This window comes from Cynocephalus volans, chromosome 3 (assembly GCF_027409185.1).
Source record: "Cynocephalus volans isolate mCynVol1 chromosome 3, mCynVol1.pri, whole genome shotgun sequence".
NCBI lineage: Eukaryota > Metazoa > Chordata > Mammalia > Dermoptera > Cynocephalidae > Cynocephalus > Cynocephalus volans.
In genome coordinates this window covers 56,403,427-56,415,703 of record NC_084462.1, presented here as the reverse complement: position 1 = coordinate 56,415,703, position 12,277 = coordinate 56,403,427, and the positions used below count along the sequence as shown (strand labels likewise).

Below are 12,277 nucleotides of genomic sequence, written 5' to 3'. Positions count from 1 at the left end.
GTTCATCCTGGACTCCCGGGTCACCTGGACTCCCTGGCCACCTCCCTTTTGAAAGTCCTCCCAAAGGGCACACCTGGCCTCCAGGAATGCATCCAACTGCCGGGCACAAAGGGCTCAGAGAGGCTGAGGAACTCACCAAGCTCACACAGCTGGGATTCAAACTTTGGTATGTTGTTGATCTGTCATCTAAGCCCAGAGTCTGTCATCACAGATCCCTGAGACACCTCCCTCAGCCACTGTGGGACCGCAGGCGGGGCATAACGGGCAGCTTCTGTGCTGACCACATCCCTAAGGACTGTTTCCTCTTCTCCATTCCTGCTCTCTGGAAACCTTTCCTTCCAGAGCTGATCCTAAGACGGATCCTCTAGGATGTCTGGGCCTCAGTTTCCTCTTTGTGCATGTGTTGGGGCAGGGCGCTCTCTCTAGTAACAAGGAAGCAGGGAGAGAGCGAGAAGAGAACAAGCCCCCTCCCTCCCCGCCCCCCGCGCCGAGCCCCCAGCGGCGGATCCTCCCGGAAGCCCACCCCGCGCCGCGCACGGTCCGGCGGGCAGGAATGAGGCTCGGCCCCTTTAAGTCCCGCCCGGGAACGCCTGGAGCCCGGCCGCGCCATTCCGGGATCTGTCTGCTGAGAGTTGCCGGTGTCGGCGCGTCCGTCAGGCGCTGCCCCGCGCGGTGGCTCCCATCCCGCCCGCCGGCTCTAGGCGCCGGGCCTCGCGGGCCCCTGGGCGGTCGGGATAATGAGCCGTATCTACCACGACAGCGCCCTCCGGAACAAGGCGGTGCAGAGCGTGCGGCTGCCCGGGTCCTGGGACCCCGCCGCCCACCAGGGGTAGGCTCCGCCGCGGCCCCCAGCGGGCCTGGGCTCGCCGGCCTCGGTCGGCCTCCCCCGCCCCAGCTCTGAACCCAGCCGCAAGATTGGGGCGGCGCGGGGGAAGGGGGACGCGGGTGGGAAGCAAAACCGGGGTTGCCAAAGCCGACTCTCCGGCCTCCAGTCCGCTCCTCCCTGCGCCCCCGGCCGCCGCGCACCCCTAAGACACAGATCTGCTTTAAAGTCCCCGTCTGCCGGCGTACCCCCGGGAGAAGATCCCGACTCCCAAATGGTTCTCTGAGGGTCGTGCCTCGGTTCACGCCACCTTCTATTCCTACCCCACCCCGGTGACTAAAAACCCCACTCATCAGGCTGTGGTGCCTCCCGGCCTTTGCACAGGCTTGTGCCCTGCCCCAGGAAGGACGGTGGCCATAACAGCGGCTGGGAGTTGGCTTGATCGGGCTGGGCGAGGGCAGGGCCTGCCTGGGGCCGGTGTGGAAGATCCAGAGGATCAGGCCCTGCTGTCACAAGATTATGAGAACGAACAGACCATCCATTTGCAATTGCAAACAGTAAAGAATTTTGTGAAGTGAAATAAGCCAGGCACAGAGAGACAAATACTGTATGATCTCACTTATATGTGGAACCTGCAAAAATCAAACTCAGAAACAGAGTAGAATGGTGCTTGCCAAGGGATGAAGGCTGTGGCGATGGGGGAAATGGGGAGATGGTCAATGGGCACAAACTTTAAGTTGTAAGAAGAACAAGTCCTGGGGATCTAATTTACCACTTGGGTGGTGTTGGATGTGTTAACCTGATTATGATAATCCTTATGCAATATATACGTATATCAACTCATCTCGTTGTATACCTAGAATATATACAATCTTCATTTGTCAGTTAAATTTTTTTAAACACAGAATTTGGGGGAGGGGGTGGATAGAAGCTCGTAAGGTCGGGGGAGGTGTCAAGTTTTTGCCCCCTGCCCCAGCAGGCCACTTCCACTGTCATCTTCAGCTGTCCCCACCTCTCTCCCATTTCTGCAGTTCCTATAAAGGAGGCCCCCAGGTTCTGCTTTTATGAAAACTTGAATCAGGTAGCTGGGGGTCCAGTTCCTCCATGATCAGACCCGGTGATCTTGGGTTAGTCACAAAACTTCTGAGTGTCAGTTTCTCTACCTCTAAACTGGCAAATAATCATTTCCTTGGGTTGATGACCACATGGTTATGAATGAGAACAGTAATATAAAAGTGTTTTGAAACAGGTGAAAGGAGAAGATAATTTATAGCAGTTTACATCCCCCACCCTGTTTGGTTAAATAGAAAAGTAAAATTTTTTAGTAAACACTTAATAATTTACAAAACTCCTTCACATACATGATCTTACATCATCATCCGAGGAACAGATAATGGCGGCTATATTTCTCTCCATTTTGTAGATAAGAAGACGTAGGCTCTAGTTACAGTAACTCCCAGTGGCTCTGCAGAAGGGGGTCATAGCTTGGTCTTAGGGCAGCCTGACAAGGTTCCTCCCACCCTCTGGGCAGTGCCCCAGCCTTGGGGGCCATTGGAGGGATGGATGTTCTGACATGGGAAGCACAGAGAAGCTGCTCAGGGCCAGGCGAATAGGAGGAACGGGTGGGACTTCCTTCTCTCTAAGTGCTGACTCTTTCCTGAGGACTGACAGATCCAGCCATCCCTTCTTTCCCTCTCATCCGCAGGGGAAATGGCATCCTGCTGGAGGGAGAACTGGTCGATGTGTCTCGGCACAGCATCCTGGACGCCCATGGCAGGAAGGTGATGATACTTTCTCAGTGGTACTCACAGGGAGGGTACTGGCTTTACAGTCCTTACCCACCAAGGCATCTCCTTGTGCTGGGCTCTGCCAGTGCCCAGACTCGGGATCCAGCTCCTTCCTTGATGGGCTCACAGACCAGGTGGGAAGTGGGCCGGGAGATGAGCAGCCACATGGGACCACTGAGTGGAAAGGGAACAGTTGGGGCTGTGCTGGGTAGCACAGGTGGGAGGGCCTGGGCTCTTGCCAGAAGAGCCTGAGTCATAGCTGAGAGATGACCAGGCCCTAAACCCAACGTAGCCTGCATGTGAAGTCTATGTTGCTGACATTGTCTGGGGCTTCATTTCCTGTGTCCAGCCTCCTGGGGTCATGCTCTTTATTACCACCCCATCTCAGGTGTTCTCAGACACACCTGGCCTTCACCATCCTATACTAGCCTGAGTCTCTTTTGAGCACTAGCGTTGAATTTCCACCCCCCTTTCAAATAGGCCCACCTAGATGTGCTGACCGCCTTATCTCTTTGGTCTCTGAAACTGAACTTATCAAAATGCCCTCTTGAGGGGGTAGCCAGAGGCCTGGTGCTACATGGAGCCTACACCCCATGGGAACAGCCTCAGTCCCCAGCTCACTATTTTCATGCCAAGAGATGCTTTGCTGCATCCTCCCCTCCTTAGTACTCAAGTCAGCGGGTGGGTACAGCAATCCTGAGCCCCGAGAAGTATCCCCATGCTGATGGGAGGCTGGCCTGCCTTGGTTGTGCTCGGACAGGCAGAGTGTTCTCCCAGCTGCTCTCCAAACTTGCCTCCTCTGAGTTCCTTATTCCTGGTTGTAGTGCAGTGTTCTTCCCAGCCACCCACTTGCAAACCCCTGCTATCTCCTCCTCCTGCCCTCCCCGCCGCAGGTAAGTAATGCCAGTCCTGCTGGACTCCTACCTCGGCTGGTCTTTCCCTTCCCTCCCTTCCTTTCCTGTTTCCATGTCCACTCACCTCAGAGGGGCCCCCAGTCTGTCCTGATAAAACCTTGCACTTACCCCCGTGCCTTCTGGCTGCCCTCAAAGCTCATCTGTGGCCTGCTGCCAACTTGTTTCTGGAAAGACATCTCTGAGGGTCTCACTGTTATTCAGAAACCTTTCCGGATTCCTTCTCATCTACCACGTAAAATCCAAACTCCAAACACCAATTTAAGGCCTGTCCCAAATTGATCCCACTTGCTTTTCCAGCCTGGGCTCCCACAAGGTCTCCATGTGCCCCGAGTTGATCAAATGTGCTCCTGGGCCTCTTGGCTTTTATTTTATGTACCTGTCCCAGGCTTTTTTTTGGCAGCTGGCAGATATGGGGATCTGAACACTTGACCTTGATGTTATAATACCACGTGCTCTAAGCAACTGATATAACCGGCCATCCTACCTGTCTCAGGATTTTAATATTCTTCCTACACCTTTATTCCCACAGTTTCAGGTTTGCCTTCCTGTTGTCTTCTCTTCTGCAATCCCTGGGAGCCATTGTCGCCTGCTTTATCAGAATAGCTGGCGAAGAGCGTTTACAGCACGCTTCGTGCTTTGTACCACGCTTGCTCCTCCAGTACCTCATTGAATCCTTATAGCATTCCTGAGAATAGTCATCATCACATTGTCCCTGTGTGACAGGGGAACAAAAGGCTCAAAAGGCTAGGAGTGATTTGCTCCAGGTCCTACATCTGATGGAAGGAGCAGATTGGCTGCCTTCACTCGGGGCTCCCTTTTGGTGCCTTTTCCATGGCACCTTGGCAGCGTCCACTCCTGCTTTATGGGATTTAGGGTCCTCAGTGCTTGGTTTACAGTTTTCTGTGCATGCTTGCTGCCTCTGGCTATGCAGAAGCCTTGGGGTTCGGCCTGTGCTTGCCCCATCATGGACTTCTAGCGCAGCTCATCACGTGTGGCAGGTGCTCTAGTGAACACATGAGAGAATGGATATTTGAGTGGGGGCATCTACTCAGCTTGAACATCTTTCAGAGCTGGGGTGGGGTTCCTGGGTAGAGGGTGAGGTTGGCGAGGACTGCAGCCAGAGCCCAGAGTGTGTGTGTTGGGGGGCAGTGAAGCAGCCTATCACTCTCTCTCTGCCTGGCCCCAGGAACGCTACTACGTGCTGTATATCCAACCCAGTCGTATCCATTGCCGCAAATTCGACCCCAAGGGAAATGAAGTTGAGCCCAACTTCAGCACCACCAGGAAAGTGAACACGGGCTTCCTCATGTCATCCTACAGTAGGTATCCTCTGACTTCCTTCCTCAGGGCCCTCTACAGTGTGGCCTGCTTTTATTTCCCACGCTTCTTGTCCCCTAGAAAGTGTCTTCTCAGCATGGTCTGCCTTGAAGGCGGCATGTGGCCTGAGAGCCTCCCAATGGGAATCCTTCCTGCCCTCATTTGCTCAGAGGATCTCCGTTGCTTCACCCCAGTCCCAGGGGCTATGCTGGCCTTACCAACCCCTGCTGTTTCCTGCATCTGGCAAATTGTTCACAGACTTGGTTTTGGGTTCTACTGCCTTTGTGCAGAGCCCAGGCCAGGCCCCCAGCCTGCCAAAATCCTCACTTGGTTCATGGGCCCTGTCTTTGTTTGTGCTGCTGTAATGTAATACCTTAGACTGGTTAATTTATAAATAACAGAAATTTATTGCTCACAGTTCCAGAGACTGAGGAGGCCAAGATCAAGGTGCTGGCAGATTCAGAGTCTGGTGAGGGATTGCTCTTTTCTTCAAAGAGGTGCCTTCTTGCTGTGTCCTCACAAGGCAGCTCCCTTCAACCTTTTATATAAGGGCACTAATCCCATTAGCCCTTATGACTTAATCCCCTCTTAAAGGCCCCACTTCTTAATACTATCACATTGGTGATTAAGTTTCAACATGTGAATTTTGGGGGGACATATTCAGACCACAGCAGGCCCTCCATGACCTCGTTCCTCTTCCTGATTTTGGCTGTAGAAGGGTCTCTTTGCTGTCTGCCCCTGTGTGAGAAGTTTGAGGTTGAGTGGGAATCTCATTTTATTCATTCATGCTTTCAGTTGCTCATTTAATTCTCTGAACATTTAGTGAGCATCTACCATGTACCGGGCCTGTGCCACATGCTGAGGGTCCAGGGACGAACAAGACTTGGCCCTGCACTTGGGAAATTCTCAGTCTGGAAGAAGAGATGACAGGCCCATGGCTGGATCCCAGGGAGGGACCCTGAGGCCAGACAGCCATGGTTGGGGCACCCTTGAGGAGGGAGCACGGGTACTGAATGCTGAAAGATAAGCCGGAATCAGCCGGTGCCTGGGCTTGGAAGGGTGTTTTGTAGAGAGGGGACAGTGTGCCAAAGGCATGGGGACTACAGGGCTCCTGATCTGGTGACAAGAAACTGTGTGGGGTGAGTGGCAGGGATGGAGCTGAACTTTAACCGAGATGCAGGGGAGGCCTTTAGCAAGTGGCTTTAAATAGATGAGTGATATGATTAGATTTGTTTTTAAAAATCCTTGGGGAAGTGAATAGACTGGAGACCAGGGAAGCCTGTTGGGAGGCTGTTCTGGTAACCTAGGATGGAGATAAGAGGCCAGGATTAAGGACCAGTCAGTGGAGATGGAGAGACTTGACCAATCCAAGGTAGAAGAGGCGGCCCCAGTGTTAGATTGGATGGCAGAGAAAGAGGAAGGAATCAGGAATGACCCCTGGGGCTGGGCATGAGCTCCAGGCTTGGGGGAATGGAGGTGCAAGAGGAGAGGTTTGAGGAGAAGAACTCTGGTTTGGGACACACTGAGTTAGAGTTGCCAGTGGCATTTCCATTGGGGACTTGGAGGTACAGTTCTAGAACGTGGGGAGATGGCTGGGCTGGCAGCACACATTTGGAAACAATCAGCCCATTGAGAGTATTGAAGCCATGCAAACAGAGGAAGTTACTACCCAGGAGGAGAAAAGAAGTGGGCCCAGGAGGTTATCTTGGGCAACAGCAATAATAAGAGGTAGGTGGGGAAGGAGTCCCAGCAGGAGCAGGAGCAGGAACCATTGGAGGTCTGAGGGAGATGGGGAGCCCAGTGAAGCCAAGGGGAACAGGAGTGAGGAACTAGCAGTGGGGCCGGGTGCTGAAGAAGAGCTTACTGGTGACTTGGGGTGTGGGGGGAGGGGATCTGGAGTAGTGGGTGTCAAAGGCAGAATGCAGGAAGGCTTTGAAGAAGACCAGGGAGTGGGGAGGGAGAGACAGGCCCTCCAGGAGGGTCTGGAGCCCAGATGGAGAAACTGGCTTGAGGCAGGAGGAGGGACATCTCATCCTTTGAGACAGAAGGGAAGGAGGAGAGGTTCTGTGTGGTTAGAGGTAAGTTGACAGGTAGGTGGTGTCAGGGAAGAGAGAGAGCCCCACCTGATGATTTCTGTTATCTTGCTAAGCAGGTAAGATGGTTTGTCTGGGGAACACTGGTCTGGGCACAGGGTTGAGGTTATGGAGCAGTCCTCTGTGTGAGCAAGGTGTCATGGGAATTCCAGAAGGTGTCCCTGACAGAGCTTGTTTGAGGTTATCCACCACTAATGGAATGTGGCCAGGTGTTTGTGGGTTGGCTGGGATGTTCTCCAGCAGAGTGCGGCCACCTGGGGGTTGGTGTGGAGAAGGCAGCCTGTCGGACAAGCTCCAGTTTGCCATGCAGGGGTGTGGCCACTCACACCTTCGTGAGGTCTTGCGGCACCCCCAACCTGTGAGGCTGGGCCTCACTTCTTAGTCTGGAACTTCCTGGCCTCTGCAGATTTAGGACTTGGGTTTCTCTCTGAGCCCATGAGCTCTGCCAGGGCCAGGATGAGCAGGCCAGGAGAGAGTATGCGGACTACCAAAGTTTGCTCCTGGTTCCAGCAGACCCCACCCCAGCCAGGAAGACCCTGAGGGCCTGGAGAGAACCCTGCCTGATAACTCGGGTCTCAGTAAGATGGCAGAATTGTGGGGAAGTGGGGCTGCCACCTCCACCGCTGTGCGTCCTTGAGCTAATTATTTAACCTCACTAAGCCTTGGTTTTCCCATCTGTAAAATGGGGATACTAAAAACACATTCACAGTCACTGAGGATTTACTATGTGCCAGGCATTGTGCTAAGTGCTTTACATACTTTATTTCATTTGCACCTCATGTCAGTCATATTGGGTAGGTCCAATTTTACCCTATTTTTCAGGTACAGAGAGGTTAAGTAACTTGCCCAAGTTACAGGAGAGCCTAGACTTGCCCCAGCAGTCTGGCTCCGGAACCCATGCCCATGACTTCTCTGCTGTGGGGTTCCTTGATGAGTACTTGCAGAATGGGTCCTGAGAGGCCTACCCTACGGGCATGGTGGGCATGTAAAACACTCAGCCCTCACCTGGCTCCTAAAGGGCCCTCCATAAGTGCTTGTTGTTATGGGGTGATAACCCTCCTGCACTGTGTGCCTGCAGAGCTGGAAGCCAAGGGGGACAGCGACACGCTCACGCCCGAGGCGCTGAAGGGGCTAGTGAATAAGCCAGAGCTGTTGGCGTTGACAGACAGCCTCACCCCCAAGCACACGGTGGCATTCTGGATGCCTGAGGCGGAAATGGAAGCAATGGAGCTCAAGCTGGGGACTGGTGTACGGCTGAAAACTCGGGGTGATGGCCCCTTCCTAGGTGAGCAGTGTGGCCCTCATGCTGGCCCGGTGTTCCTGTGTGGCCTGCGGGGGCTCCTGTCCTCCCTTTCGAGGCTTTCCACCCCTCCTGCTAAGAGCTCATGGAAGCAGGCCACTCTGGCCTCTGTGGGGACATGACCAACCCCTTGAGATTTATTCCTAAAACCCTGGACAAGTGTCCTGGGACTATTAGACTGAACATCCTGGATCCAGGGTGACACCCAAACCCATAGTTCCTATGGATGACCTCTCCTGTCTAGTGCCTTGGTAGTACCACCCAGGGCTTCAATGACCCCCCCAAACCTGGAGAGAAAAACGGCTTGACCCAGGCCTTGGGGACCCCACCAGCAGGGGCTTAGCCTCCACTATATTTCTGCCACAGGGAGAGAGGACATTCAACTTCTTCTCTTCTTTCAGATTCAATAGCCAAACTTGAGGCTGGAACAGTGACCAAGTGTAATTTTGCTGGTGATGGAAAGACAGGGGCATCCTGGACAGACAACATCATGGCCCAAAAATCTTCAGAGGGAGCCACAGTGGAGCTCCGAGAGCAGGGGGATGGGGCAGCTGATGAGGAGTGGGTAGGTCAAGGGGACAACTGTGTACCTAGCCTTGGTGTGGTTGTACATACTGGTTGTGGTTGGGGGTAGGACGAGGAGACTGCAGGATAAATCTTACCCCCAGCTTTGGTGGAATTCTGTGGAATTCTTGAGAGTATGTTAGCATGAGGAAAATTCCCTCAAGGTATGAAAGGTGACAACCTGGGGCCTTACCTGTTGATGGGTGTAAACTATGCTAACCTACATGAAGCCCAAAGATTTATAAAAACAAGTGATGGGAAGGAGGGGTGCAGAGGGATCCAGAAGTGGTCATTAAGTCTCAAAATGTTTCTATATCGAGTGTTTCTCCTTTGGTCTGGGCTCCCTGCCCAAGATGGCAGGAAAGTGGCTGACTTGGTCCTTACTAGTGGTCGTTTGCTGAGGTCGAGCCCCCAAGTTGATCCTCAACCTATTCACAGTTGTATTTCTGAAGTGTATTTCACCTGAGGATTTGCACTGATGTCAAAAGGCACCAAATCAGACATTTAAAGCAAAGAAGTCACAGAAAGATGGGCTATTTATCTAGGTGATGAAGATGATGGCTTTTGCCAGAGAAGGTAGGAACAGGTAGCATAGAATGTCTGGATTCTCTTTTGTCTTAATAATGTGAGTCTTGGACTGAACAGATGGAGCTGCCAGGCCAGTTCCCAGGGCCAGCTCTGATGAGGTGCGGTCAGGCAGGTGGCTGAGGGCCCACCAGTACCACCTGGTTGAAGCCTTGTTGGTCCAATGACTTGTTGAAGACTTTCATGTTTTCTGTTTTTGTTTGTTTCTGGCGGCTGGCTGGTACAGGGTTCGAACCCTGGACCTTGATGTTATCAGAACCATGCTCTAACCAAGTGAGTTTAATGGGCCAGCCAAGAAGACTTATATGAAATGTGCTCTATTCACATCTCTTTTCTTTACCCCTTGGATTTCTCCAGGATGACTGAGGTTAGAGGGATGAGGATGCCTCCAGGCCTGCCAGCACCTTCCGTGCACAGTTGGGAATTTCTTCCACTGACTTCCACTCTGGAGCTGGAGAGAGCAGTCCACCAAGCCTTACCTGCTTCTTCCCTACAGCTGCTATGAATACTCTTTGCACAAGATCTGCTAAAACCAGATCAAAGACCACAACGGTGGCGGTAGGGCTCCATGCTGTGGCTCATGGAGACCACTCCCTGGATGCAAATCTAGTCCTCCTAGACATTTTCATGACACCCTGTGCCCTGGATGGCAGCCTGTTTCTTGTCCCAGAGACAGGTGGTGGGCAAGTCCCTCAGGGCACTTGGTCTTGGTGCAGAATTGGGAACTATCCATTGTCTAAATGCAGAGTGGCTCAGAGGAGAAGTTAGCAGGGCTCCTTCCTCTGTTCCGTTTCCCGCTTTCCTCCCACACCCACCACCCTCCCCAGCACACTGACTTTTAGCCTCTGCTCTCCTACTTCAAGCCTCCTTGGTCCCTGTATCTCCCCTCCCCAGTTGCCAGTTCTTTATTCCTCCTCCGGCCCCGTGCTGTGTGGGGGTTTCCTGTCTTCCACCCTCCCTGGCTGCTTTCCTGGTGGATGCTGACCCCAGGGAGGCCAACCGTGTTGACAGGTGTGGCTGGCTGCTCCACATCTCTCAGACGCACTCTGCCAGGCCACATTATTGAAAACACCTTTTTCGTTGTTGTTTTGTACCTTGAGAACTTTTTATGAATGAGTAAATCATCAGAAAAGAATTCCTCCACACTGACTGGTTTCTTGTCAGGGGTAAATGATCTTTCAGCTGAGCAACATTCCTATAAGAAGGAAGCCGTTTCTCTTGGGTCATGAACATCGCCGTGTTGGGTAGTGTGCCCCCATGTAGACCTGTGATGAGATCTGAGTTGAAATCTTCATGTCCTAAAGACTTGGTGGCATATCGATCCTGCTTCACTTGGGGAAAAGAGGAAGTAGTGGTGAAGTAATTATTGAGTCCCCCTAATGTGTCAAACACAGTGCCACATGCTTTCCATAGTAGTAATTACAGCCACTGACTGCTTCCTGCTAGCACTTGTGCTAAGCACTTGCAATATGAGGGTACTTCAAAAAGTTCATGGAAAAACAGAATTAAAAGATAATGTGAATCTCTCCATGAACTTTTTGAAGTACCCTTGTATCTTCACAACATGGAAGGTACATATGGTTATTATCCCTATGTTTTCCATATGAGACTGAAGCTCATATGAGAGGCTTCACGGATAGTATATAGAGGAGAGAGGAATTTAAATCCGCGCAGTCAGATTTCAAAGCCCACATTTTTAACTACTGCGCTATTGTGTCTCTATCTGCATGTTATAAAGGAGGAAAAGGGGCTCAGAGAGGTTAAGCAACCTGCTGAGTTACGCAGCTAATAAGTGGTAGAACCAGGATTCAAAACCAGAACTGTCAAAGGCAAAGCTTATGCTCCTTCCACTATCCCCTGCTACAGAAGGGTCTTGGCCTACAGAAGGATCTTGGATACAGGGTCCAGAGGATGTAGTGGCCACCTCACTGGTGTCGTGTGTCTGAAGGGGACTGGCTCAGCAGCAGGTCATGTTGGGACCTCAACCATGGGGGTGGTAAGGGAGGTGAGCAGGAGGGGAACTGTGGTCACTGACTGGAGTTACAGGCACCCAGTGGGGGCATCCTGCTGTCCAAAGCACTATGGCCAAGGGTATGGCAAACTCATATGGGCAGACCACCATTCCAAACAAGGAGGCCTGGTGTGTCAATGTGTCAATGGGGGAAGTTCTGAGGCAACGAAAAGGGCTTGGGATCTTGGAGGGGCCTCAGAAAGGGAAAGGCCATTGTGGCTGGAGCTCAGAGAATGGGTGGGGAGGAGGCGTGTTTGAGATGAGGCTGGAGACTGGGCATGGCATCTTCAGGCACATTAAGAATTTGAAGACTTTATCCATAATATGCTGGAGCTAGTGATCCCATGGAGAGTAATGAGATCTGATCTGTATGTTTCAAAGATCACTTGACTGCCAAGAAACTGGAAGCAATGAGCTCATTTAGGAGATTGTTGCAATTGTCTGGATTAGAGGCTGGAGTGGTTTGGTCTGCAGCAGTGGCAGGGGAGATGGGAAGAAGATAGTGGTTTGAGGGGCATTCAGCAGGCAGAATCAACAGGACCTGGGAGAGGGAAGGGGTCAAGAATGTGCCCAGATTCTGGGTGAATGGAGGTGCCATGCTGTGTAAGCAGTGGTGTTATGGTTCTGGGTGACCTGCTCGCCTGTGCCTATGGAGTGTAGGGAGCTGAAACCAGACCCCTGAGGAAGGAAAAACCAAGTGGATAGAGGATAAGGACAGGGTTCCAGGCTCAGCAGGCAGGGAAACTGAGACAAAATCCTCTTATCTTGGACTAGGAAGGGAGAGACTGGAAAGCTGCTATGGCTCAGGCTGCATGGGCACACAGGGCTCATCCTGGCACCCTGGATAGAACACCCCATGATAGCAAAACTGTCACAGACTCCC

General features: G+C 52.3%; 1 protein-coding gene across 2 annotated transcripts; it reads left to right on the top strand.

The window, feature by feature from the left end:
* Window positions 1-616: 616 nt before the first annotated feature.
* ARPIN (actin related protein 2/3 complex inhibitor) lies at window positions 617-10,493 on the top strand. 2 transcript variants are annotated; one of them, XM_063089216.1, is made up of 7 exons: window positions 617-829; window positions 2,529-2,604; window positions 4,711-4,843; window positions 5,260-5,310; window positions 8,013-8,219; window positions 8,636-8,799; window positions 9,741-10,493. In XM_063089216.1, exons 1-7 carry the CDS (start codon window positions 738-740, stop codon window positions 9,747-9,749), a joined length of 732 nt encoding a protein of 243 aa, XP_062945286.1. In that variant the 5' UTR covers window positions 617-737; the 3' UTR covers window positions 9,750-10,493. The 2 variants fall into 2 exon arrangements, with proteins under 2 accessions (XP_062945286.1, XP_062945287.1); XM_063089217.1 differs by lacking the exon at window positions 5,260-5,310.
* The last annotated feature ends 1,784 nt before the right edge of the window (window positions 10,494-12,277 follow it).

Bases quoted from the DNA above. Each gene is read 5' to 3' on its own strand.
- ARPIN (XM_063089216.1), top strand. From the start codon at position 738: ATGAGCCGTATCTACCACGACAGCGCCCTCCGGAACAAGGCGGTGCAG. The intron at 4,844-5,259 runs GTAGGTATCCTC...TATTGCTCACAG, and splicing joins CTTCCTCATGTCATCCTACA to TTCCAGAGACTGAGGAGGCC. The intron at 5,311-8,012 runs GTGAGGGATTGC...GTGTGCCTGCAG, and splicing joins GCTGGCAGATTCAGAGTCTG to AGCTGGAAGCCAAGGGGGAC.